Source organism: Chiloscyllium plagiosum, chromosome 11 (assembly GCF_004010195.1).
Source record: "Chiloscyllium plagiosum isolate BGI_BamShark_2017 chromosome 11, ASM401019v2, whole genome shotgun sequence".
Lineage (NCBI taxonomy): Eukaryota > Metazoa > Chordata > Chondrichthyes > Orectolobiformes > Hemiscylliidae > Chiloscyllium > Chiloscyllium plagiosum.
Genome location: NC_057720.1, coordinates 50,377,122 through 50,404,735, shown reverse-complemented (window position 1 = coordinate 50,404,735; position 27,614 = coordinate 50,377,122). Strand labels below are relative to the sequence as shown.

Genomic DNA, 27,614 nt, shown 5'->3' with positions numbered 1-27,614 from the left:
TTGGCCTTACCTACCTTTTGTAAAACCCCCAAGGTCACTTCTTTCACCTCCAGAAAACTCTTGGTAACTGAAATAGCCATTGTTATCCTAAGATATGTTTACCCAACCAAATCAACACCTGAAATAAAAGACACCATCACCTACTACTTGCTGCCTCCGAGTCCAAACAATTCAAATCCCAATTCTCATTTTGGAACTACAAACAAATCCTGCAAAGACCCCCCAATCTGTTATGGACAAGGCCTGACCCCTCAAACGTTTTTAAGCAGGTTGCCCAGACCATAACTTTGCTATTTGTTTCAGGTAAGTGTACAGTGGATGTTCCTGGAGTCAATTAACTGGTCAGACTGCAGAGTTTTAAACAAACAGAATTTATTCGCAAAGTTACGGAACGAAACACAATCAACCAAAAATAGGATACCCGAAATAGCTTATCCTATCCGAACCCGACAGACTATCCTGACTTAAATGATGCGGTTCCACAATACTTGCAACAGACCTCTTAGAACAAAGAGTAAAAATGACACAAAAAGCTTACAGGTTACAAAGTCAGAAGGGCAGAAGAAGCAAGGGACAGCTTCTAGTTTCAACTGTGACCTTGACTCAACTAACCCCCGAACTGAACTGACCTGCACAGCTAGAGAGCTGGTCTCGTCCCTTTGATTATACTGTTTTTTTTTAAAACATGCAAGCCTTAAGTTGAAGGCATAATTTGTTAGGGGTAAATAAAAAGGGCCCCAATAAACCATTCAAACCCAGTCTAGTTGGAGCCTGGCCAATTACCACCTCTCTGAAAAAAGTTCAAGGGTGCAGTAACTTTGAGAACTTTGTGGCATTCCCTCTTCAAAATTGTGGCTATCTCATAATTTTGCCTTTGAAACTGGATGAAACCCCACTTCTATGACTCTTAAGACTCTCTTGAATGTCAACAAAATCTAGTTAACTCAATCTTGAATAAATTGAATGACCTAATGTCCCTTGCTTTCTGGTGAAGAGAATTTCACATACTATTAAGCCTGAAAGAAACCATTGCTCCTCATCTATGTATTAAAAGGGAGACACATAATTGCTGACCTGTTTCCCTAATTCCAGTTTGCTCTGGAAGAGGAAATATCCTTTGTGTATTCACCTCATCAAATCTCTCAATACTTAAAGTTTCAATAAGATCAGTGCTCATTCTTATAAAATACAATGGGGTTGGGTTTAAACTTCCTTGATACTATTCATTTTTATCCCAGGTGTGAGCTGAGTAAATCCTTTGAGAATTGCTTCAACAAAGCTAATGTTTTCAAATTTGGAGATCTAAACTACACAATACTCTCAATGTGATCACACCAAGGTCATGTACACCTGCAGCAAAACTTCCCTACTTTTATATTTCATTTCCTTTGCAAACAAATGTTTTATTTACCTACAAAACCATTGTTGTACTTCATATTGTCACCCTCTGGAGTAAGGAGCCATGATGGCCTCACTATTTCCAAAGTCATACAAAATGATTTTTATCTTAAGATATGCAGAGTATCCCAATTTATCTGACTTTCAGACCAAGATTGATAGCAAGCATCGGCCATGTGACTGTACTAAATGAAAATTATTATTGAAGTTAGTAGACAATAGCTACAGGTAAATATTCACATTAGCCATCAAACCTCTTTTGAAATTATGTAGCCATCCAGTCCATCCTGAACTATTCTTTCTCCTTGCAATTCAGTTTTTAAAGACACACCCAAATTAAAAACACAATCCTTACGCTGCACATTTTAATGTTTCAATTTATGGACCATAACACCCAATTCCTCTCTACTATTGAAATTGTGCGAACTCTTTCCATTTAAATAGCACATATTTCTACCTGCCAAAATGGACAAGTTCACACTTTTCTGCAATATTGTCCATGTGGCAATTTTTTGCCCACTCACTTAATCTATCTATGTATTTGTAGACTCTCTATCTTGCCTTGACAATTGTTTGCAATTTTGGAAGGATATAACCAATGCTTTTATCTTTTTAGCTTAACTGTTCTGCCTTTTAACCTAATGTTAAATTTCACTATGGCCAGTTTTGCTTTCATATTTTTACATCTACCTTTTGTATATGTTTAAAACACTAGTCTTAGATCCATACTTCTCTCCTTCAATCTGAATATTGTATATCATGATCCCCATGGGGTGTACAGGCTCCTTTACCACAGGTTTATTGTTAAGTCCTGTCTCATCATTCATTACCAGCTCTACAATACCCTGCTCCTGGTTGGCTCTATAACATCTAAGAAATGATCTCACTCTTTGAATCTACTTTATAGATTTTGTCAATACAAATTCACTCAATCTAAATGCAGATGAAAGTAACCTATAATTATTGTGTTACTTTTATTACACACCATTTCTTTCTTTCCGTATATTCAATGCTACAGTGTGAGTACTGTTCGGGTGCCTATAAACTACACCCACAAGTGATCTCTTATTTTTCCTATTTCTTAACTCTAACCAACTTGGTATATATTTTGACCTACTATAATCTCACTGCTGTATTAATTATATCATTAATTAAGAGCTTACCACCTTTTCCTAGCTTCCTGTCTTTTTAACTACTTATCTATCCATTCCTTTTATCTCTAACAATTAACTCACCCAAGCCTACTCTTCAGCAAACTACCGAACAGGTTGCATGACACCCTTCATTTACTCTTAATTGGAGAGTACAGTCCCAAAATATAATAATCTTGTCAATATCAATCGTAACCAGATATATTTCTCTTCAGTGAGGGTGAGGACATTTTCCTGCAAATGTAAGGCGAACCATGATATTCACAATCATTTTAAGTCTTGAGATGTAATATAGCAATTTTAATATTGGGAAAAGTATTAAAGCGTCCTCAAAACTGAATAAAACACTGCATTCTAAGTGTCATGATTTCAAGTGATTTAAATCCCCATCCTCTGTGAAGTAAACAACCGTAGTTTTTACTTAGAGAAAAAAGATACTGCTGTTGGAATGCATTGATTGATTGGCCATCGGGTGCAGGTCAGAAAAAGAAATAACCACCTTTTTAAAATTTCAATAGACATCACTGTGTTTGAACTGCAATGGTTTATTGTTAAAGCTTAGTTCATTATGGATGCATGGCTAAGTTACAAAATCTTCAAAACCATTTATCTCAACCAGGGTCTATGTAGTTAATTTTCATTGGCCATTTCAAGTAATTGAGTCGTAGCTAGTGAAATGGATATGGTTGCTTTTACAACAGATTGATTACTTGAAGGAATTTAAACATTTTGAATGGCTTTTTGAAAGGTAATTTATTTTTGTATTGCATTTTTAGAGATAGCCATATTAGATTGTGGGAAATAAGATGTTATAAATATCCATTTTAAAGACATAGCTCTTGAAGTCTGCCCTAATGGATGCAATGGGAGCCAAGGAGATTTGACAGGACACAGAGGTAGCATCAAGAGTATGAACAAGTGTGAAGGCTGCACTGATGAGAGGTAACAGTGGTGTGTGGTAAGGGTGAGAGAATAGAAAATGGGAAAATAGAAAATATTATGGTAATACATTACTGTGTATATTCAGATTTATTTAAATGAAAATTTACAGAAAAATCAGGGTGTGATATAACGTTAAAACAGCAAATACTGGAAATACTCAGCAACTCTTGAAGCATCAGTGGACAGAGAGTAGTTAACATTAAATTAATTATAACTTGAGAATTCAAAACAATAACTGTTCTTTCCACAAATGCTGCAAGACATGCTAAGTATTCTCTGCATTTTAATTTCAGATTTCTAGCCTCTGCAGAATACTGCTTTTATGATACAATCCCTTTGAACAACCTTTTTTTAGATTACTTTTTTAGATTAGATTAGATTACTTACAGTGTGGAAACAGGCCCTTCGGACCAACAAGTCCACACCGACCCGCACCCACCCAGACCCATTCCCCTACATTTACCCCTGCATCTAACACTACGGGCAATTTTAGCGTGGCCAATTCACCTAACCTGCCCATTTTTGGACTGTGGGACGAAACCAGAGCACCCGGAGGAAACCCACGCAGACACGGGAGAATGTGCAAACTCCACACAGTCAGTCGCCTGAGATGGGAATTGAACCCTGGTCTCTGGCGCTGTGAGGCAGCAGTGCTAACCACTGTGCCACCGTGCCCCCCACTTTAAAACCTTAAAACGCTCTCAAGGAGTTATAGGAACATAGGAATTAGGAGGGTGAGTAGACAGTTCAGACATTTGAGCCCACTCAGGTATTTAACAATATCATGGTTGATCTTATAGTGGTCTCAACTCCACTTTCCTATCTGCTCTCCACAGCCCTTATCCCATTTTTCATCAGAAACATATTTATTTATTTATTTCTTGAATCGCCTGATTCAGCCTCCATTGCACTCTCGGGCAATGAGTCCCACAGAATCACAACCCTCAGTGTAGTTTCTGCTCATCTCAGGTTTGAAACAACCTCTCACTCTAACTCAATGTTTGAGACTGTCCACAAGGGGGAACATCCATTCAACATCCACCCCTTTAGCATTTTATATCCCTCAATCAGATCTCCCTCATTCTTCTGAACTCCAGTGAGTACAAGCCCAAGCTAGTTCTTTCATCCCTGGAATCAACCTTTTGAACCTTCTGTGTGAGCTACCTACCATGTGTTGAAAAATTAATTAGCAAACAATGTAAAAGAAAATACAAGAGTGTTGCAAATAATCCAGCAAAGATCATGAATTACAAACAGCCACAAGTTGCTAGATGATTTGCGCCACTCTGCTGTTAAATTTGTAGAAACAAACTGAGCACTTCAAATCCTGGTTATTTTCATAAAATTGCTGTATTTGCACATTAATTGTCCTACTACAGAAAATTAGTTGTTTATTAACAACACCAAGTTTTTTTTTAATGATGGAATACTTCTTAACTGATTTTATCATTAAGTTCACCCACTGTAATTCATCTCCTCAGTCTTTCTTATATTTATTGCTGAGTCCTTACATCTTATTGGTCGAGAAGACAATTGGTCTCATCATTCACCAAGATCCGAAGCACCCTGTTGCTGTCGGTGCATTATCAATTCACATATTCAGCAATATACCGATTGTGTATAAGGGGCATACCGTAAGATGTTGTGGCCCATCACATTTTTGTAAGACCTTGAAATTAGTTCTCTTTTTTTAAAAAAAGTTCATGACAGCAGACAAGTGATTAAACTTTTTAACTTACCCATTTTGTTTGTTTAACGGTCACCACAGTACAGAAAAGACAAAATATACAGACAATTGGCAGTTATTGTGGTTTGATAAAATATATGAATCACAATGGTTGACCTACATTATTATTGTACAAAACTGATCATTTATTAACCTTATTTCAAAACTGCAATTCTCAAAATCTTTACAACATGAAGATGTAACAAGTTAGATTAAACATGTCTTTGTCAAGAAATATACAAGTGTGATCACATAGTATGCATACTTTTGACTTTCTCTAATCTCACAGACATACAAACAATTTCAACCAATGTTTGCAGAAACTTTTATTTACAGTGTTGCCATGCAATCATATCTTGACTTTTAGCTAAAAACCACATAAACACTGCACTGTGACTTCATAATCAGAAACCTACTGACAGGTTGACAAGATACGAATGTATGCAGGACAATGTTCATGGAACATGTAATTAAGCAAGCATGTATTGTACAATTCAGTACACTTTGAAGCACAAGAACAATTATTGCAGTTTCAGCTGCGGTTTTATCTGCCAAAATATTTTCTGCTGATTCATAAATTTTCTCAATTTCAGTGTAGATTAAACAGCAGTCAAGGATGCTCCATTCTTTTGACTGAGACTCTTGGATCTGAATCCATGTTGTGACTAAGTACTTTGGGGCAAGTATCATACTTTTTTTAATTTTCAAGATTTATTGAAATGTAGTTTGATTGTCTTGTTTTTTTTTCATTGACTTTGAACCTTTCTTGTAATGTTTTTATTGCTGAAAAGAGACACATTGTTGAAGCCTTTCATCTCCTACTCATCAAGACAAATGCAAGAATGCTGAACTTCAAATGATCACAATTTATGGAAGAAAAGGGATGCTGATTGATTGGCAACTCAATTCAGATTGGTCCAGGCATTGCCATGATTCCCCATGCATCTGTATAATTCAAAAGTAAGGCTTCAAAATATTCCTTTCCTTGCAGTGGTGGTTCCTGCGTACAAATGTCTCTTTTAGCGAGTGTAAATTAGCGGTGTTACAAGCTCAACTGATCTTAAAAATATTATTGCACACTACAATGTACTCTATCTCATGTTGCAATTCACTTTGAGTATGTTGCAGGCTAATGCATTCCATGTACTTGCTGGGAAATTTGCTAATAATTCCTCCACTACTGTCTTCCAGAAGCCTAACGTCACTGGTTAATATATGCTTCGGGATTGATATAGCTCCATACTATAAACGAGGCTTTATAAACAGTTGTGTAAATAGTACCCAAGCCTTCTGGTTACCTTGCTAATTTTAATGTGGAATCAGAGCACGTCAGAGTTGACGTGCAGGACAGCTGATCAGATAGTTGTTTTTAAAGCAGAGTTCAATAGACTTTTTTTTAAACTGGCAAAAGAACCAGGGGGTATTGGGGGCACTAGGGTTGTGACTACAGTCAGATCAGCCATCATTCTATTCAACAGAAAACAGGCTGAAGGGGCTGAATGGCCAAGCCTTGCCTCCAACTTGTAGGTTTCTCTGTATTGTGCAGCTCCCACATCGGCAAAGGTCATCACGGTGAATTGAAAAGTCTTAGGTCTACTTCAAATTACCGTGGCTAGACTGTGTTTCACTAAATTTTGAACAGGTAAAGCAAGATACTTCACACTGCTAACATGCTGTAATGATACAATTGGTGTTTTGCACTAATTGGAAAGTGGAAAGAAATGGAATGGTGTTAATGTCACTACACTTGTAATCCCAAAGTCCAAAACCCCCCACAGCAGCTGATGAAATTTAAATTCAACAAACAAACCTGTAATGAAAGTTCATCTCAGTAACAGTGATCATGTAACTATCAATTGTTGTGAAAACCTAATTTGATTCACTGTGTCCTTGATGAAAGAACTCTGTCATCCTACCTAGTCTAGCATACACGTGACTCCAGATCAATGGTAATGGAGTCAACTCTTACCTAACTTTTGAAATGGCCAAGCAAACCATTTAATTCAAGGATAATTTGGCATGGGGAATTTGCCATTGACATCCACATCTCAAAGGAAAACAAAGGCATCAGACCATATAGACAATTTGCCCATTACATAAACATTGTATATGAACTTCAGTATTGGTGAGATACCAAGTATATAGGCTGCATATTCCTGTGATTGACTGACTGAATTAAACAACCCTGTTCCTCTGGAAGCACATAATATGTACACACCAAACTTAAAATTCCAAACAAAACATCTGCTATGACTCTATGACTCTATCTGCTGTGCAATGTGATATCACAATTGTTCAGTGCAATCCGGAGTGTGGTAAAATTGCATTAATAATAAGTTTAAGATAATCAGTCTAGCTCAATGTGGCTCACTTAGACAATGCTAGAAGTGACATATATTCGTGTTCTAGGTAAACAAAAGATATATGTTCAAGCCTTGTGACGCTCTTGAATTAGCTGGAAGCTTGGGGAGCCTATAATTCTGTTTTTTTCTCCATGGCAATCCCTCAGCCATCAGTCAACTTGCCAATCATTTAGCACTCCTTTTCCCTCCTGTGACAAACATTTGCAATCTTTTGAAGTTCGGTGTCCTTGCATTTGTCCTGATTGCTGCAAGATGAAAAGATTTGGCAATGTCACTCTCTTTTCTGCAATTTAAATTCTGTACAAATTTCTCTTCTATCTTTCTAAGTTTAGTGCTTATTCCTAATGCACGATTTGCAGCCAAGCAACTGTGACTGAGCCGAACTAACTGGTTATGAAATTCCTTTTATTCGTCAGCAGCCTTTTAAAGTTGTTCAATCATATCATGGTAATACTCTGGATCAAGTTCAATCATCCTCAAGTTTGAATCCATAGCATTGTTAATCTGAATTCTGTACTTTTGAATAATGGAAAAAAAAATCTAGATTTGGGATTGTTAGGAGTCTACAGCATAATCAGGTTTCTAACACAAATCACAACAGTACAGCTGGACTTTAACAGTTTTGAATGGTAGATCATGTCATGGTCTACATCTCAAAACCAGCTATCAATATATGGAAGCTTTTGGTTTACTAACTGTTTCATCAAGTGGAATAGATGGTATCAGTTGTTATTAGCTATTTCAATGTATTCAATGTATATAAAACTAAGCTACTTCAAATAACAAAAATATGCCACAAATATTTAAGTTGTCTTGCAGAATGTACTTAACATAAAATAATTCAGTTTCATATTTGCCATGCTGTTTGGACAGCAATAATTAATAGTGTCAGGAAGAGGGAATATAAATAGCTCACTTGAACCACTGCAAGTGTATACATACGTACGTACTATAAAATGTTATGCTAAACTTATGTTATCTTCACCGTGTGTCTTAGAATCAGACTGTTCAATGCAATTAATCGGCTGGCTGCAAATAACCATTAAGTGGTAAGCAGTTACGCATGACCTAAAATCACTCAGACCTTTTGAAACACACCCAAAGCAAAGCTGGCAGGTCTGAAATAGAGCACGGATCCAGAATTGCTAGTTGCCCAACCATTACTGTGAGTACTTGTGGGGTTTTGTGAAAGATGCAGCTTTAACCTACTTCCAAGGCTCGTGATCTGCAGAGAACAGAATCGAAGACACACAATGTTTGAAGTTCCTGCAACGTATGACTCTCATCCCTTCAGAGGGCAATACACCCAATTTGAAGAGGCTTCTCAATTGCGACTGCTGACTTTCTCAATGGGAAAATGTCTGGAGTCATAGCATGGTGCCACAGCCGACCGATTGCCTTTCAGTTTTATTTGTGCATAATATGACCTCTTACAAAATCTTTCTTTTTAGAAGCAATATGGATATAATTGTTTAAATAGTATGCTGACACATATTACAATCAATAGTTAGAGGTCACGGTCTTAGTCCAAAACAAAATACTTTATGAACAAGAAGTTACAGTTTTACTGTATTGCTTTGGGCTTCAGAGTTCAATTTCACAAAGCTGGAGAAAAAAAGAGTAACATTTCAATAATTGCCAGTACACAAAGTGTACATACTACCTCTTGAAATACTATTTTTTATAGCATTTTATAGCATATTCTTTTTAAAGCAATCATCAAACTGTTCCAGTCCAAAAGTAGTCATGTGGAGATCACCACTGTAGTTTCCTGTCAGAACAGGAGTGCACAGATAATGTATTTGAAGAAGCTATCTTCATTCAGCTGCCAAGGAAGTATACCTACCTGGCTCCTAAATACTGATGCCAATATTCAGTGCTGGAATGCAAATTAAAAATGGTTGATCAGCAGCTGGAATCTGAAGAGATTCCAAAATAAAGATGAATTAAATCCCAGAATTCAAAAACTGCAGTCTTAAAGTCAGTTGCTTTATCGTTACATCATGTTCTATTTTCAGTGAGGCTGCTTGTGTGAAGGCAGCACACACCTGTTTTGACAGCTGAATTGTGTGATCGGTGTGAACAGCCACCATCAGACAATTTAATTAGTGTGATGTAACTATTATAAACTTCCCAAGAAAATGTACCATTTGAACATTTTCACGAACCTAGAACACTAATTTACCTTTAAGCATTATCTCAAATGTTGTTGATCGTTCCTTCTCAAGTAGAGAAGATATGAAGAAAACATATAGGCAGATCGTGACTTTTTGTATTTGCTCTTAAGAAGGGCAAGAATTCTAGTCATTCTGGGTTAGCCAAATAGCTGTCACTTCTAATCAGTGCACTAAGTATAAATGAAACCTGTTCATCTGGTAACACACCAGATTTCAACAGTGGAATCCATGGGCTAGGTTATAAACTGAAACCTGAGGTTCATAAATCCAAATGTCACACATTTTGTCTCAAAGAATTACCTACTGACTTCCATTCAAAGATGCAAAGTAATTAAAATATAACAGGGCAACTCTTAGTTCAAAGCTATTTTATAATCGTTTTTGGTCTACAATGTTTTTCAGTTGTACTATCTAATAAAAACTCACGAGTGTAATATTTTTCTAAAGTACCCTTTCTAAAGAAGAAATAATGATTTTTTTTTTTACTTAAAATAAATCCATAAATAAAAAGATAATGTCCTTGAAACCATGAGAGCCTACAGGAACCCCCTTTCTGCTATGAAATTTCAATTAATGTCTAGAAATATTTCAGCGCAATGGGCTCAACAAATTGTAAAAGTTGACTAACCCTGAGAAGGTCATACTGCAGCTTAGGATGTAGATTTTCCTGCTGACATTCCACAGTCAAGTAATTTCAGAGAGGCACTCAAACCAGTTTGAAATCATCGTGTCTGCTGCTTCCAGTTGAGCTACTCCTCAATCGTCCTCATAACTGATTGCATGGAAACGGCCCTACTTAGCTCCATGATGGCAAGAAAACCACATGTTTTTGATTTAACAAGTCAAAGAAATTGGCAGTAAGGATAATTATATTGTTTGATAAAGAAGGACAATACCTCGGGAAAAAAAGAAACCTCTACACTTTCCTTTCAGCTAATTCAGGGTTTTTATATCAAATTTCCTTTAAAACCAGCTGAAGTGTACTGAGAAATCCTCTGGTTTCTCTACCGCACAATTTCTGGTGTTTCTTCTAACAATATCATTAGATTTCTCAGTGCAAAGTTCATTTTTTTGAAAGTGGAATTTCAGACATGCAGATCTTGGAAATACAAGTAACTAATTGCCTGGTTTTACTGGAACTTTAGCAATAGTTTCAAATTTACTGTTCCGGTCTTCAATGTTATAACCTGCAAGGAACAAATCTTCAATTTGCGTCAGAAACTCTTCAGTAACTGCAGCATTCCATTGATTTTCCAATGTCTTCCTCATTGATTCAAGCAGCTACAGTGTAACAAAGAGAGAGAATCAACACGTTACTGACTTTTTAAAATGCAATCTGCGAATAACACAAGCAATCACTATATGTTAAGTAGTGATTTAATCTAACAAACTGAATCATGATTACATTCTAAGAAATCACACCATTTGTGTTACACTCCTACAATAAATCAGAAAAAGTAAAAAGCTCTAAATTAAAGGTGACAAAAACTCAAAATTGGCAACTGATCCTAAGATAATGATATATGAACAAAAACTGTTGCACAGGATTTGCAACTTAAATGAAGTGCACATATCATTCCTCACTGTACAGTACTTTGAGCTGACGAAAACAGGATAATTTTAAATCCCAAAGCACAAAATGTGAACATTGAAGATACAATATCTTGAATTATTACCTTTAAGATGATAGATTCAGGTTAATTTTAAACGGATAGATTTACACCATTTTAATTTTCAAGAGACCAATCAACAACTTGCATTTATTTTAGTACAAGATCCCAAGGCACTTCATCGGAACTTTATCAAAATAATATTTGACAATGTCACTATTCAGACAGGTGATCAAACTGGAAAAGGGGTAGGTTTTAAAGGAGCATCTTCAAGGAGGAAAGCAATATAGAGAGGTGGAGAGGAGTAGAGACAGTATTTCATAGTTTAGAGCCTTGGCAACACAAACCAAGATCATGGAGGAATTTGAAAACAATTTAAAATGAAAATTATGAAAACAAGGCATTTTCAGATCAAAAGCCAATGTAGGTCGGCCAATAATCAGGTGATCAGTGATAAGGATTTCCATAGCTGAGTTTTGGATGAGCTCAATTTTATAGGGAATACACAGTGAAGCTAGTCAGCCTGCTCCTCGGATGCTGCCTGGCCTGCTGTGTTTTTCCAGCACATTTTTCAACTCTGGTCTCCAGCATCTGCAGTCCTCACTTTCTCCAAAGCATTAGGACAGTCAAGTTTGCTGTTACAAGCCTCTTTCTGGACTGTTAACTTTAAGCAGAAAGGTTAACACAAGACTTCACATTTTAAGATGTTTACTGTCACAGAAGACTAATAGTTCTATTGACTAAACACTATCTTTGTAGGTCACCTGTACTCCAAATCCCAGAACAAAACTTTCACCTTTTCACTTTTAGCACAACCAACAAAAACGTACTTCACAGGTATACATTACACTCCCAAAATCAACAGTCAATTCTCCCAGAATCTTTTCAGCCTGGTAACTTGTAATCATAGAACTAGGTTTCATGGTAAGGCATTTTCCTGGGAGACTCGTCCTCTAATGCAAGGTAAGTAAATCCACCAGCCTTGTTTGAACCACACCCAAACTAGATCTATACAGTCAGATTGAAAATTTCCATTTACATTCCTTGTGTGGTGAACAACAGAGATTTTTATCTAGTTGCTCTCTCTCTCTCTCTCTTTCTCCTGATCCTGGCAAACTGGCTGCATCTGAGAGCTAAAGAATATCTAGAAAACGTTCCTTTAACAAAACAACCGTATCAGTTTTTATTCATTCCCAGCATGAAGGCATTGTTGGCTAGCATTTATTGCCCATCCACAATTGCCCAAAGGGCAGTTAAGAGACAACTATATTATGGTGGGTCTGGAGTCGCATGTAGGCCAGACCAGGTAAGGATGGCTGTTTCCTTCCCTAAGGGACATTAGTGAACCAGATGGGTTTTTCCAACAATCGACAATGGATTAGTGGCCATCATTAGACTCTTATTCCCAGAGTTTACTGAATTCAAATTATACCATCTGCCATGACAAGATTCGAACCTGGGTCCCCAGAACTTTCCCTGGATTTCTGGACTAACAAACTACCATAAGGCCATTGCCTTCCCATAGCAACTTGAATCCCTGCCCCCTATATCCCGCCAGAAACATATATTTGCAATTCTACTCACCCCGATTCATTTCTCTTTTTTAAATGTAAAATAGCTGTTTAAAACCTAATGGAATTGAATCTGGCATTTCCAACACATTCCTGCTGTTTTAGAAATGACCAGTTTAACCATAGTAAGCATGGATGCTGTTGCCACTGTCTTCAAATGTAGATGTTTAATACCTTCTTCCAAACAAAATAATTTGTGCCTTGCTTTAATTTTAATTCAGTCAAGACTGATTCAAAAACAAGCTTCAGAAGAGGTCACATGATCTGCTTCATTTTTATCCTATAGACCATGTCACAAGAAAAGCATAATACTATAAACCTCAGATGTAATGCTAATGCATTTAATTCTGGTATCTCTGTGATAGGAAAAATGCTGTTAAACTTGAAAGCATTCAGAAAAGATTTACAAGGATGTTACCAGGGTTGGAGGATTTGAGCGATAGGCAGATGCTGAATAGGCTGGGGCTATTTTCCTGGAGAATCGGAGGTTGAGGGGGTGACCTTATAGCGGTTTATAAAATCATGAGGGGCATGAATAGCCATGATCTTTTCCCTAGGTAGGGAAGTCTAAAATGAAAGGGCATAGGTTTAAGGTGAGAGTATAAAGATTTAAAAGGGACCTATAGGGCAACTTTTTCATGCAGAGGGTAATGCATGTATGGAATGAGATGCTGGAGGAAGTGGTTGAGGTTGGTACAATTACAACATTTAAAAGGCATCTAGATGAATAAATAAATAGAAATGATTTAGAAGGATATGGGCCAAAAGCTGGCAAATGGGACTAGATTAATATAGGATATGTGGTTGGCATGGATAAGTCGGACTGAAGGGTCTGTTTCTGTGTTGTACATCACTATGACTCTAAGTAGCAATAATATAAATGAGGGTTTCAGCAACAGATATGCCAAGGCAATGACAGACTCACAATATCACTGAACTGAAATTAGGTGGTTGTAATGGCTATAGCATTCAATGTTATCAACAATTACTCACTAACAAATGTGATTGTCCACCTGGGAAATTCTGCATCACTGATCATAGATTCTGTGGGTCCTTGCATGGGATGGCGAGCCCAAGCCTAGAGCTGTATCTCCATCACACACTTGGCAGATGTTTCCAAGAGCTGCAAGTGGTCCTTGCTCTTGAGATCATTGGCATTCCTTTCTCCAGTCCCTTTTCTGTGCTTTCTCTTGCCAGCAGGTGTTTTCGAAGAATTGTGTCCCTTCACACAGGAGTTTCCTCCAAGTCAGCTTCTTCTGAACATGCAATGACATCTTTGTTGCATTTCTTGAGAGAAGCCTTAGGGAGTCTGTGAAACATTTCCTTTCTCCTACTTCTGTTTGTGTGCCTTCCTTTCACATTAGACTACTTAATATGACAAAGCCCATTGTGTAGTCAGTAGTATATTAACATGGATGAGGATTGGCTAACTATTAGAAGGCAGACATTTGAAACCAAGGGCCATAGCCAAATTTGTGAATGCCACAACAGTTGGAAAGACAAATGGTGTGGATGACAAAGAGTCTGCAGTTGGATATAGACAAGTTAAGTGAATATGGGAAAATAGGAGTTTAAGCACTTTGGCAGGAAAAATAGAGAAACTGAATATTATTTAAATTAAGAAAGCTACAGAACAGAAGGATTTGGGAGTACTTATCCATGAATCACAAAATACTACCATCCAAATTTTGTGGAAAATATGGAAGGCACATGAAATGTTGGTCTTTATTTCAAACGGAATGGAGTATAAGTTTTGTTAAAATTAGACAAGATACTAGTCAGACCACAGCTGGTGTACCACAAACAGTTTCGGGGCCCTTATCTAAAGAAATGTATATGAGCATTAGAGGCAGTCCAAAGAAATACCAGGTATGGAGGGATAGTCTTATGTCGAGAAGGTGGGTAAGTTGGGCCTGTATTCATTAGAATTTTGAAGAATGCTAGGTAACCTTATTTAAATGTACAAGATTCTTACAGGACTTGACAAGGTAGATGCAGAGTAGTTGTTCCCCTCATGGAAGAGTCCAGGATCAGACAGTTTAGTTTCAGAATAAGGGCCACACATTTAAGACAGAGTTGAGGAGAAATTTCTTCTCTCAGAAGGTACTGAATTTTTGGAATTCTTTACTAGAGGGCTGTCAAGGCTAGGCCATGAAGTATATTGAAGGCTGAAATATGCAGATTTTTAATTAGTCAGGGAATCAAGTGTTAAAGGAAAAAGACGGGAAAGTGGAGTTGAGGATTACCAGGATTTCAGCGAATGACACAACCAGAACTGATGGGCTGAACGGCCTATTTCTCTGCTTACATCTTGTGGTTTCATGGGGTCAGCTGAACTCAAGACTTGATTGAAATGATCTCTTCCCCAGAAATTAACACATGGTTCACACTCTCACATCCAACTCCCACTCACATGACAACAACATTATTGCCCACTCAACTACACACTTCCAGAAACATGGGCTGGAATTTTCTAGTCCTTTGTCAAGGATTGGGAGATAAGAAACCAAAATGGTGAAATAAAGTATGTGCATATGTGTATGATTTTGAAGGGGACTGCAGCAATAAGGTTAAAATACGAGGAGGTTATAGAAATTCATAAAGATGTTAGAAATGATGCAATTGAGGTGTTTAAGATGTTAAAATATATTTTAAAGTAAATGGTGATAATAATAAGTGGTGGAATAATCATAAAAAAATGTATGTTCCAGTCAGTTCATGGAAGAGTAATGTCATGAAGTAGTGCTTCATAGAAATGGCAGTGGAAATCTAAAACTCTCTTCCCCAGTAATCTGTTAAGTGGGTGGATTGAAAATTTTGGAGCCTAGATTTGAATGTTTTAATTGGGCAGGATATTAAGAGATGTGAAGCAAATTGGATAAAATGAGTTCTTACTAGGTGCAAGTACAAAAGCTTTATTGAACATGATTAGTGTAAGCATAAAGTGTTTGCTATTCTACCATGCTAAATTGCCCATAGTGTTAGGTACATTAGTCAGAGGGAAATGGGTCTGGGTGGGTTGCTCTTCGGAGGGTCTGTGCGGACTGGTTGGGCCGAAAGGCCTGTTTCCTTTCTAATCTAATCTAATCTGAAGGCATGGAAGGATGTTCTATTTTATTTCAAATAAAATATCTAACATTAAAAGATGCCAAAGGAATCTCATCAAATATTATTTTTGCAGCTTTTGGGTTCATTAATTTATTTTCCAACCATTTTCCAACCATAATGGGCGGAACGGTGGCACAGTGGTTAGCACTGCTGCCTCGCAGCGCCAGCGACCCGGGTTCAATTCCCGCCTCAGGCGACTGACTGTGTGGAGTTTGCACGTTCTCCCCGTGTCTGCGTGGGTTTCCTCCGGGTGCTCCGGTTTCCTCCCACAGTCCAAAGATGTGCAGGTCAGGTGAATTGGCCATGCTAAATTGCCCATAGTGTTAGGTAAGGGGTAAATGTAGGGATATGGGTGGGTTACGCTTCGGCGGGTCGGTGTGGACTTGTTGGGCCGAAGGGCCTGTTTCCACACTGTAAAGTAATCGAATCTAATCGAATCTAATCGAATTTGTATTACTTTATAATTAGATTAATAAGGTATGAAGTGACATTGTTCACTGACGACTGCAGTGATCAACTGGATTCACAACTGCTCAGATACCGAACCAGTCTGCACCTGCCTGCAACAAAACCTGAATAACATTCAGGCTTCGACTGATAAGTGACAAGTAATTATCAATCAATGACTATTTCCATCAAAAGAAAGTCTAACCACCTCTTTCTAACATTCATGACCATCACTGAATTCTCCATCCTGGAGGTCACCAATGACCAGTAACTTATCTGGACCAGCCACATAAATACTACAAGTAGTTTGTACAATGTGTTGCAAGAGAAGGTTGGAGGTTAGTACATTGTAAGTGGGTAACTATTCTTTACTCCCAAAAGCCCATCTGCCAATGACAAGACACAAGAGTCTAGATTAGAGTGGTGCTGGAAAAGCACAGCAGGTCAGGCAGCATCCAAGGAGCAGGATCCTCGGATGCTGCCGGACCTGCTGTGTTTTTCCAGCACCACTCTAATCTAGACTCTGGTTTCCAGCATCTGTAGTCCGTGTTTTTACCTAATTCTAAGACACAAGTCAGGAATGTGATTCAATACCCTCCACCTACCCAGTTGAGTACAGTTCCGATCAGATTCAAGAAGCTTAACACCATCCAAGAGAAAGCAGATTCACATCCACAAGTTAAACATTCACCCACCCGTCACTGTTGGCATGCAATGAATGCACAATTTACAATATTTACTATATCAATTTGCCAACGCTTCAACAGAAATTTCTGAACCCATGAGTTCTACCCTCTTAAATGGCAACAGTAGGTGCATAGCAACACCACCTTTTATAATTTCCCCTGTATGTCAGGCACCATTCTGATGTGAGACTATAATGCCATTCTTTCATTGTTGGCCAAACCCTGAAACTCCCAAACAGCCCAAAGACAGCACCTAGAACACACTGACGGCAATGATTCAAAAAGAAAGCTCACCGACACACAGAGGGTATGGAATGAGCTGCTAGAGATACAATTACAACATTTAAAAGACATCTGGATGGGTATATGAGCAGGAAGGGCTTCAAGGGAAAGGGACCAAGTGCTGGGAAATGGGACTAGATTAATTAAGGATATCTGGTTGGTATGGACGAGTCGGACTCAAGGGTCTGTTTCCATGCTGTACATCTTTGTGACTCAGGAACAATTAGGGCTTGGCAATGAATGTTGGCCTTTCAACAATGCTTACATCCCAGTGATTAACAAGTCACAAACTTAACCACTGGAACAATTCAGTTTAAGGAATCACTGATAAACCTGTCAAGATTGATTTCATAATCACATAGCAGTAATGTTTTATTCCTAATATCTATTCTCATGAATTAGTTCAGTCCACATCTGCCTGGCTTTATAGGTCTGGTTTTTGCTGTTAAGTGACAAGTCAAGTGTTTTACTAAATAGTGAAATTAAAAAAAGTGTTCCATTACAATGGGTCTTAAATCTAAATTGTAATTTTTATTATCTTAAAAATCAATCTTGGAACAGAGAAGATAAGATTAGATTTTCAGGACCAGAGTGTTTACCAAGACTCATTCAATACAGTGTAACTTTTTCATGAGTTTATACATTGAGATCAATGGGATAAAAACATTAACATTAACATCAAATCAGGGATTTCTACTTCTAACCTGTGAGGACTTTAACATCTCAGGGAGGAGAAGAGAATCACTGACATGCTTTCATGCTTTCGCATTTAACAGTAACTAGTGGTATTCGCTGTGTTACCCAAAAAGCAATACCAGTTTCACTGTCATTTTAACCAATAAATCCAGACCATGGATTTCTAGTGTGTCTAGAGAAATCTCTAATTTTGTTGTGGTTAACACATATTTCACCCTGCAAGTCAATGAGAATGAGGATCTCTATGGCCTTTCTATGAGGATCTCTATGGCCACGCTATCATGAAAAATGTTATCTGCAGATTCCTGGATGTAAGAATGGATAGCATTGGCAAATAAGGCTTAAAAAAATCTGACCCAAAGAAATAGCTAATACTGTTCCAAAAGGTATACATATTCATATGTTTGAATACAGAAATCAGAAATCTGCTTAAATACTTTTTGACTTCAGATATTGTCTTATCTCCATTTACACTATATGAATACAATGTAGCACATGCAAGTGAATGACATTATGTAAGCTTACCTTCTGCAAACATGTCAAATTGGAATCTCTGTGAAACATGTGGAGCATTGGAACACTACTGTTAACAGGAGAAAACAAAATGGTAAATAATTTGAATAGGCTGTAGTGGAGCATTTCTCGGATTATAATATTCTACTGCGTATATTAGGTAGGCCCTAATGCTCTGAGCATTCAGAGTGCCAAGAATACATCATTTATTTATTTGGAATTCAAAAATTAATCACATATTAATGAACGATTATAGGTGGAACATACTTCCTCTTGTACATTTCCAGCATGTTTGAAAGTAAAAATTCTAAGCATATGGGACTGTTTTCCCTGGAGTGTCGGAGGCTGAGGGGTGATCTTATAGAAGTTTACAAAATTATGAGGGGCATGGATAGGGTAAATAGGCAAAGACGGGTTGGACCGAAGGGTCTGTTTCCATGCTGTACATCTCTATGACTATAATAATGAACAAAAGAAGCACTAGTATGTGTGGATTTTAACTCTTTTACTAATTTGCTTCTATCTCTCTATAGGCATCAATTGGGTACAGGTCCAGGCTTGTCAACACCCAAAATTTTATCATCCATCTATGAGTCTTGATTAGGAGAATTAGTGATATACTTAGTTGTAGAGTCATTAGCTTGCAATCAGGACAGGAACCCTGGCTGACTTTGCTTTCCATGACTGAAGAACATGGAGGCTAACTGTACTATCCCCATCATTACATCAGCTGAGGCCAGCTAACTAAGCAGAGATGAGGGAGTGAAGCTTTCCAATTACTTCTTGGATAAAATCACTATGCTAGGAGTTACATTATTTACCATGCAGGGATACATAAACAGCAGAGGTTTCCATTTGAAAGAAAACCATTTGAACAAAAGATTTTCAAATTCGAATAAGAGTTCAATGAAGAGATGTGCAAATGCAGTACTTTGCTTGTTCTTTGCACTTTGATACATTCAATAGGTCCAAAATTATATGATATATTTTGTCATTAATTATTTATCACATCTGTCAAAAGACATAAAAGGTTGTTGGAAGAGTAGACTTAGCTTCATTTTTGCTGGTATAGCATTTATGAAGAAACGGAAGTGCATGCGATCCAAGACAACAAAATGAAAGCTGAAAAACTAAAGAACTGTTTCAAATCTAAGGTTATTGAAAAAAAGGAACAATCCTGAAGTTGGAAGGTTGGTCACTAATTTTCCTAGAAAACCAAAAGATTGGTTATTAGCCAGTGAGAAACTTTTCTTTGGATCACATCAGATGACTAGAAAACTAAATGAAAAATTGCAGAAAATTTGGAAAAGCTAGGAATGAGAAAATCAATTTAAAACTAAAACAAAGAACTGTGAATGCTGGAAATCAGAAATTGCTGAAAAACACAGCAGGTCTGGCAGTATCTATGGACAGAAAGCAGAGTTAATGTTTCAGGTCCAGTGACCCTTCATGCTTCAGATGAGAAGATCAATGTAACTTACTCATAACACAGCAACGTGTACCTACATAACACTTGTAGCACATTGGAATGTTGTAAGACAAGCTTTATCAAACAAAATTTGATACCAAGTCACAAGGAAATATTAGGGGAGGTCACCAAACGCTGGGTCAAAAAGGATTTTTTTTACTTAAGAAGAATCTTAAAGAAGGAAGGAAAAGTAAAAAGGAGATATTTACAAAGGAAATTACACACCAAAAGCCCTCAGCAACCTCAGGTAACACCACCAATGGTTGCACGATTAAAACGGAGAATATTCAATTACAAATCTTGAAATACTTTCCCTGTGAGACTCATATCTTATAAATAAATCTTTTCCTTAAGGAACATCCAACATTGTCACCTACATTAATATCAAAAATATTAACTTATGTTCTTGTTAAAAAATAAATTGAAGTACAGAAGTACCATTAAGTTAATTAAATGTATTGTTTTCATGCTATGCACAAATTAACTCAGTAAAAATTCTACTTCAATTCAAATAGGATCAATTTTTGTTACGCAGCAGAACACTAACAAGGTGGTGATGGGCAAGAACAATACTGTCACAAGAAGACCTCCCAATTTCTATATTGTCTATTCTTCATGATTGAGATGAGCTAGCAGCAAGAAAGGTGCTCCTCATGGGCAGGTTCTCAAGAATTTCTGACAACTTAAAGGAGTGATGGATTTATCTGTAGACAGAATTAGGACATTCATCCTAACAGAGTCTTGAGGCTTTCCAGCATTCTAACAATTCTTTTAACAGAAACTGGCACACTTTAGATACATTGACAACAGAATCTCATCATACAAAAGGTTTCCTTCTAATAGTCATCTGTACATTGCTTCTGCAGCTGAGCAAATATATGAAGTATGAAGCACAATATGATTACAGTACGCATTCCTTTTAGATTATACTGCTGGACATCGCCAGACTTGTCCCAGTATTTGAATCATTGTTGGAAGACTCTGCTAGTGTGTTTGTTGAGGATACTAGATGAGCCAACTATCTTTCTTTGTCACACTGCACAGCTATGCCTGCATCCCATAAAGTAAAAAGCAAACATGTAGCCTATATTTCCAAACATCTTAGTGTTCTATGCATTGGCAAAAAATGAGATGATGGACAAACAACACAACATAAAAGCATCATGTCAGCTGCCAGAAAGCATGCACATAATGGCAGGAATGGAGCGGAACCCATTGCAATTCATATAGTACATTGTTCCGTGAAAAGGAGTCTGCAGGACAGTGTAAATACAGCCAATAATTGAACTTGCAACAACCTCCAATCTAGACAAACTCCAGACTTCCGCGCTGATGCTTCTGCACAAAATACCAAATAGGAGACCTTCCAATGACTAGCCTAATATTTATCTCTCAACCAATGTCATTTAAACAGATTACCAACTCATGTAACACATTGATCATCTGGTGTGGTATGCGCAAATCGGATCCCATTTTTCTCAACAACGAAACTTAATTTTGTTGTGAAGCCATTATATAAATGCAAGTTCTTTCTCACAGAACTACAGATCTGTTTGGTTCAAGTATCAAATTAACATATTCATCAACACTAGAATTATTACTTTAGACCTAGCAACAAAAATTATATTTATCCATATATGCCTTAGGGCAGTCATGAACTATATAACAAATGAAAAATGCCCTTTTTCACTGAACAAACAGCAAGTACAAGGATTCTAAATATCATGGAAAGCTACAAAGCTTTACAAAATTAGAGTAAATTGCACCCTTATGATATCATTAGATATCATGTGGTTTGGAGCATTTCAGTATTTTCTTTTAGTGCACTACTTGATAGATTAAACAGGTGGAGAGCTCGAGTTTCATCACGAACTGCTTGCCTCTTTGCAACTCAATTCAATAGGCATCAATACCTGGGTAGAAAAGCATTTCTTTTCAAATCCAGCAGCTATAATCCCAAGCCTTCCAAATTCCTTGTTAGCTCGCTGCAGGATATATGCCTTCAACCTTATAAAAGGACGTAAGACAATTTGCAATATACCAGACATTTAGATTTGCAAAATGTCAACTTCAATGCCTTGCCTCAGACCTGTCAATTACTGGATGTTTAATTAAGTCCTTATATAATAAAAAGAACACAGTAAATAGACGTGGCCATTATGAAGATGATTTTACCTAAGAAGATACAAATACAGGCTGGAGTAGACATGTAATCATTTCATGAAATAATTTTACCTCTCAGGAAGTTCCTAGATATTGCAGTGCAGAAACAGAACTCTGAAAGAAGAGTTATGTCATTGAAGAAAAAGGCAAAAAATCAAAGTGAACCTTGAAGTCCTTAAAAAGAAAGTGAAACATGTCACATCTATTGTCATCCTCTAGAGCCTCTAGATAAATTATGTATAGCCACTGGAGCTGTCAAAGTGGCCGTCTATGATGCTGGACCTTAGAATATGGCAACAGACTGATTTCCCATTCCTTGACTATCCTGCAGTACGAAAAGTACAGCTCCACATTTCTAAAGAAGCTGATTATAATCTTGTCAGAAATATAGAGCTCTTTCAATGTTTAAAAAAAAAAGTTTTTGGTTTGCAATTGTGGGCTAAAGTTGAAATTGAACTTTGGATATTGAGCAACACTTTTTTTTTCAAAAAAGCAAACAATCTGATATTTGTTTAAGGGAACTGGCCTGGAAAGCTATTCTTTTGTTGCTGCAGACATTGAAATACATGAGATGTATGGTGTTCAAGGATGTTAAAGCTTGGATGTTCAAAAGGGTAATCAAAGTGAGGCCTATGTCAGCTAGGCAAACTAACAGAATGTTGGAGAAACAAAAAAGAGAAAACATTGATTGAAGTGGTTTGGATTGGCTTTTGGTTAGAAGGCTATGACGGCTGCTGGATGGAGTTTTGGCTGCTCTCTAGATTATATTTAGTTATTGGATAATTGAAAGTTCTGAGAAAAGAATCCCAATCTGAAAGATGTAAGTAAAAGTCTCCAGGAGTCTGCAGAAGCTGTTTGCACCGACTGGTGACTTTAGAATTCAAGATATACAATCCCATGTGCCTGTGAACGATATAATATCCAAGGACTGTGTGAAGATTTCGCTGCCATTATTCAATATTGTTTAAGTGAACTGGCCAGTTACAACTTGATTACTTACATTTAATTTATTCCTTAAGCCTGTCTGACAGAGTGTGGGCTATGATTAAAGATTTGGTTTAAATCATAGGCAATAATTAGATTACCTTGTTGTTTAGCTTTGCTATGCTGAAGCTACAGTACTAATCTTAATTTGTTAATTTCTGTTTAAGCAATAAAATATGGGGTGTGATATCAGTTATTCATAAAGTCTGGTTAAGAACAATTGTCCAATTTTGAGGGTCATGGAATATTTTAATTTCACTGCGTTGTAATATGCAATGTTAGCGAGTCTGATTTGGTCAGGCTTACTATCACTGTGTCATAATAGCTGGCAGAACTCCACAGATAGTCTTGTAGCACTAAAAACATTGTGAAGATCTCACTATGGCACCAGTATGGAAGCTGCAAGGATGTTAGGTAATAATAGGTGGTATCTTTATTTTAAAGATTAATATTTTTTACAATGATGAGACAATGAAGAAAGCACTATGAATTTTGCAGACCTTTTTTTTCAAAGCTATACTGCACTTATTATTTGGAGTTCTGAGCATTTTGATTAATTTTTAAGCTTCAGGCTTTGAGACTTGTTCAAAAATGAAATTTTACCATCACAACAAAGTCCCATTTAAATTGTGCTACTGCATAACACAATGGTAAGTCTATTCAAGAAGATATTAGAAAACTTGTAGAATGGACTGTTAAGTGGCATACAGTTTTTAACACAGATAAATATGAAATAACACACTTCAGTAGGAAAAAGAAGTTTGAAAAAGCATTAGAAAAGAAAACGGAGCTATGGATATAAATGAACAGATTATTAAAAGCTGTATCACGGGTCAGCAGAAATATTAAAAATACTATGACAAATAGCTCTATTTTTAAGAGGTGTAAAATTCAAAAGTAGTGAAGTTGTGCTAAATCCTGGTCAAATTGTACAGTACTGTGTACAGTTCTGATCTCTATACCATAAGGAGGACAAAGAAACAACAGAGAAAGTGCAAGAAATACTTCTCATACCATTCTTACAAATAAGTGATCAGAATAATTGTAGAATATTGAGCACATAGAGGCTTCGACAGAGGGATATGCGAATTTATGGTCTGCAAGTACTTAGTCTTTAAATACAATGTGTGTGGGTGGTTTGGCTGATTATTTCAATTGATCGTAGACGCTGCATGTATCCTGCCTACATGTCTTGTACATTTGGTGTAATCATTTATTTAAAAGCACTCCTGTGGTTAAAATGAACGACTTTACTAGCCACATTGGCACTATAAAAATAGGATACTCAGTGGGGAACTGTGGAACACAGATTTTGTTACAAAGAAGAAAGAGTTAATAATTTATGATTTGAAGAAGCTATGAGTGTTATTAACACTTTCCTCTGAACTCTGAACTCCACAATTCCCAAATACAGAGTTTATTTGATCCTCATTAAAATAAGAGATCAAAGCTGTTGTAACGAAGCACTCACCGCTCACCTGATTTTCAACAATCAGGATCAAGGAGGGCAAAAATATTCAGGACACAGCTTTTTTTAAAAAAGAGGCCTAAATGCAAGAAAATAAAAGAATTGAGACAACTAACAAGAGGTTGTATTTATATAGTAATCAGAACATAATAAAACTTGCCAAGTTGTTTCAAATGGACATTATAAAGAAAATTTGATTCCCAGTCAGATGGAGCAGTATTTGAGAAGCTGGTCAAAATAGTAAGTTTCAAGGGATGTATTTCAGAAGCAAAGGGAGACCATAACGAGGAGGGGTTTAAGGAGTAAATTCCAGAGATTAGGACCCACGCAGTTGAAGGCACAGTCACCAAAGGAGAACTAAAATTTAGTATGCACAAGAGGTCAGACTTAGAGGAATGCATATTTACATCAGAGGGTTGTGGAAGAAATAGGGAGAAACAAAGCTATAGAAAATTTTATAAGCAAGAACGAGAATTTTATGATTGAGATATTGTTTGTCTTAAGATGTAAATCAGGGAGAACAACAGGATGAGTGAATAAGATTTAGACAACAAAAAGAGGCCACCGTCCAATGTGTCCGCACTGGTAGAAAAACAAGTCACCCAGCTTAATTCAACTTTCCAGCATTTGATCCACAGCCCTGTAAGTTACAGCACCTTCTAAATGAATTGAGGATTTGTACTTCTACTATTGTTAAGATGTGAGTTCCAGACCAACACATGCTCTCAGTTAAAAAACATTTTCCTTATCTTCTGTCTAATCTACTTACCAATCACTTTATTCTATGGCCCTGAGTCACTGACCTCTCTGCAATGGCAAATAGGCCCTTTTCACTCATTCGAACCAAGTCTCTCACAATACTGAATGCCTCAATCAATTCTGCTCATAGCCTCTTTTGGTCAAAAGAGAAAAACGTCAATTTACCCAATCCAAGCCAACTGTGTACAGCTCCAACCATACTTGAAAAGTTCAACATCATCCAGATCAAAATAGTTTACTTGATTAGCATACCATCCAGCACCGTCAACATTGACTCCCTTTACCACAGTCACACAGTGGTGCCATGTGAAGCATCTACAAGGTACATGCAGCAACTCATCATGGCTCTTTGAACAGCACCCTCCAAACCCATGATATCCACTATCTAGAAGAAAAAGAGCTGCATATGTGAGGAAAAGCACAACCTGCAAGTTGCCCTCCACATCACACACCAGCCTGACTTGGAATTACTGCAGGAATTACTGCTAATTTCCACCGCCACTGGGTCAAAATCCTAGAACTCCCTAACAGCATTGTGGGTGATCCTAGAACACGTGCACTGCACAGTTCAAAGGGACTTTTCATCACGGCCTTCTCGAAGGCCCTTAGGGAGGGGAAATAAATGTTGATTTAGCTAGCAATACTCAATATCCATGAATGGATAAAAATACTTTCCCCACTGTTGCATTTTCCAATCCTAGCAACATTCTCATAAATCTCCTCTGTACTTTCTCCAGTACAATTAGATCATTTCTGTAGTGATGTGACAAGAATTGCATACAGTATTCATGTTGTGGCTTAACTGATGATCCATACAGCTCCACCATAACCTCCCTGCTCTTATATTCCATACCTTGACTCACAAAGTAAAGAATTTCACATGTCTTTTTAGTCACTTTGTCAACCTGTCCTGTTACCTTTAGGGATCTGCAGACATTCAATCCAAGTTCTCTCATTTACTCTCCAACAGTATTCTCTCATTGATTGTGTATCACTTCTTGCCTTTCTTGACTTCAAGTGCATCACCACAAACATCTCTATTGTATTCCATTTCCCACTCTTCTGTCCACCTGACCAATCCACTAATATTCTCCTGCAGTTGCAGATTTATCCAAGCTATTCCTAGATTTTTCAAGGATAGAATGTCGGAGCCTAGCCAGGATTGTGTCGAAATAGTTATGTCTACATGTAACACTGGCTTTCAGCAGCAGATTAATGCAACAATGAAAGTAGAAATGGTTATCTTGTGATGGCATAGAGGTGAGGTTGCAAGCTCACCTCGAGTTGCAATACTGATCCTAAATTTGTAAATACTTTAGTTGCTGAGTGTCATCGGTGAACATAAAAAATAACACTGTGTTCAGATTAATTCATCATGAGGTAAGATATAGATGTGAAACGGTAGGAACACCAAAGATAAATCCTTAGGAGGATATCAGAAATAACAATCTGGAAACAGATAGAGAAAAGCCATTGCAAGCAATGCTCAAGTTGCAATTAGACAGGGAAACACTGAGTCAGGACAATTGAAGTCCGACACAAATGCGCGACAGTGGAAAAGAGATAGAAGAGGATGGTATCATAAATCATGTCAAAGGCTAGAGACATGTGAGAATAAGTAGCTTAACTTTGTCACAGTCACACAGGATACAGGATATCATCTGTAACCGTACAGAGTCAATTTAGGAGGCTGAAGCCTGATTGGATGGCTTATGGGTAAGATGGCCACAGATTTTGGAAACAGCAATATATTCATGGACTTTGGAAAAGAAAGAGAAATAACTGGCATAGGTTAATTAATGACACTTTAGCTGAGAATATCTTTAAATATTAATACTGGACATTCCTAAATATATTCCCCAAAATATGTTCAGAATAAACAATAGGTGTACCGCTTTGGATACTGTTGGGGTAGCAGGGGTAAGCTGCAGTGACCGGGTCTGTGGCGCGAGGTCTGGCTCTGAGGCTCAGAAGGGAAAGGGGGAGAGGAGGAGAGCGCTAGTTATAGAAGACTCTCTAGTTAGAGGGACGGACAGGCGGTTCTGTGGACATGGGCGAGACTCTCGGATGGTTTGTTGCCTCCCGGGTGCCAGGGTCCGAGA

The 27,614-nt window shown here is 37.4% G+C and overlaps 1 protein-coding gene across 3 annotated transcripts in view; it reads right to left on the bottom strand.

Moving 5' to 3' along the window:
* Positions 1-4,538: 4,538 nt before the first annotated feature.
* The window catches only part of mysm1 (Myb-like, SWIRM and MPN domains 1), a 105,723-nt gene continuing 82,647 nt past the window's right edge, over positions 4,539-27,614 (bottom strand). For all 3 annotated transcript variants that reach the window (XM_043699291.1, XM_043699290.1, XM_043699289.1), the window contains 2 exons: positions 18,683-18,740; positions 4,539-11,038 (listed from right to left, as the gene is read on the bottom strand). In XM_043699291.1, coding sequence (XP_043555226.1) covers positions 10,874-11,038; positions 18,683-18,740 — 223 coding nt within the window. In that variant the 3' untranslated portion in view covers positions 4,539-10,873. The remainder of the gene's footprint in view (positions 11,039-18,682; positions 18,741-27,614) is intronic.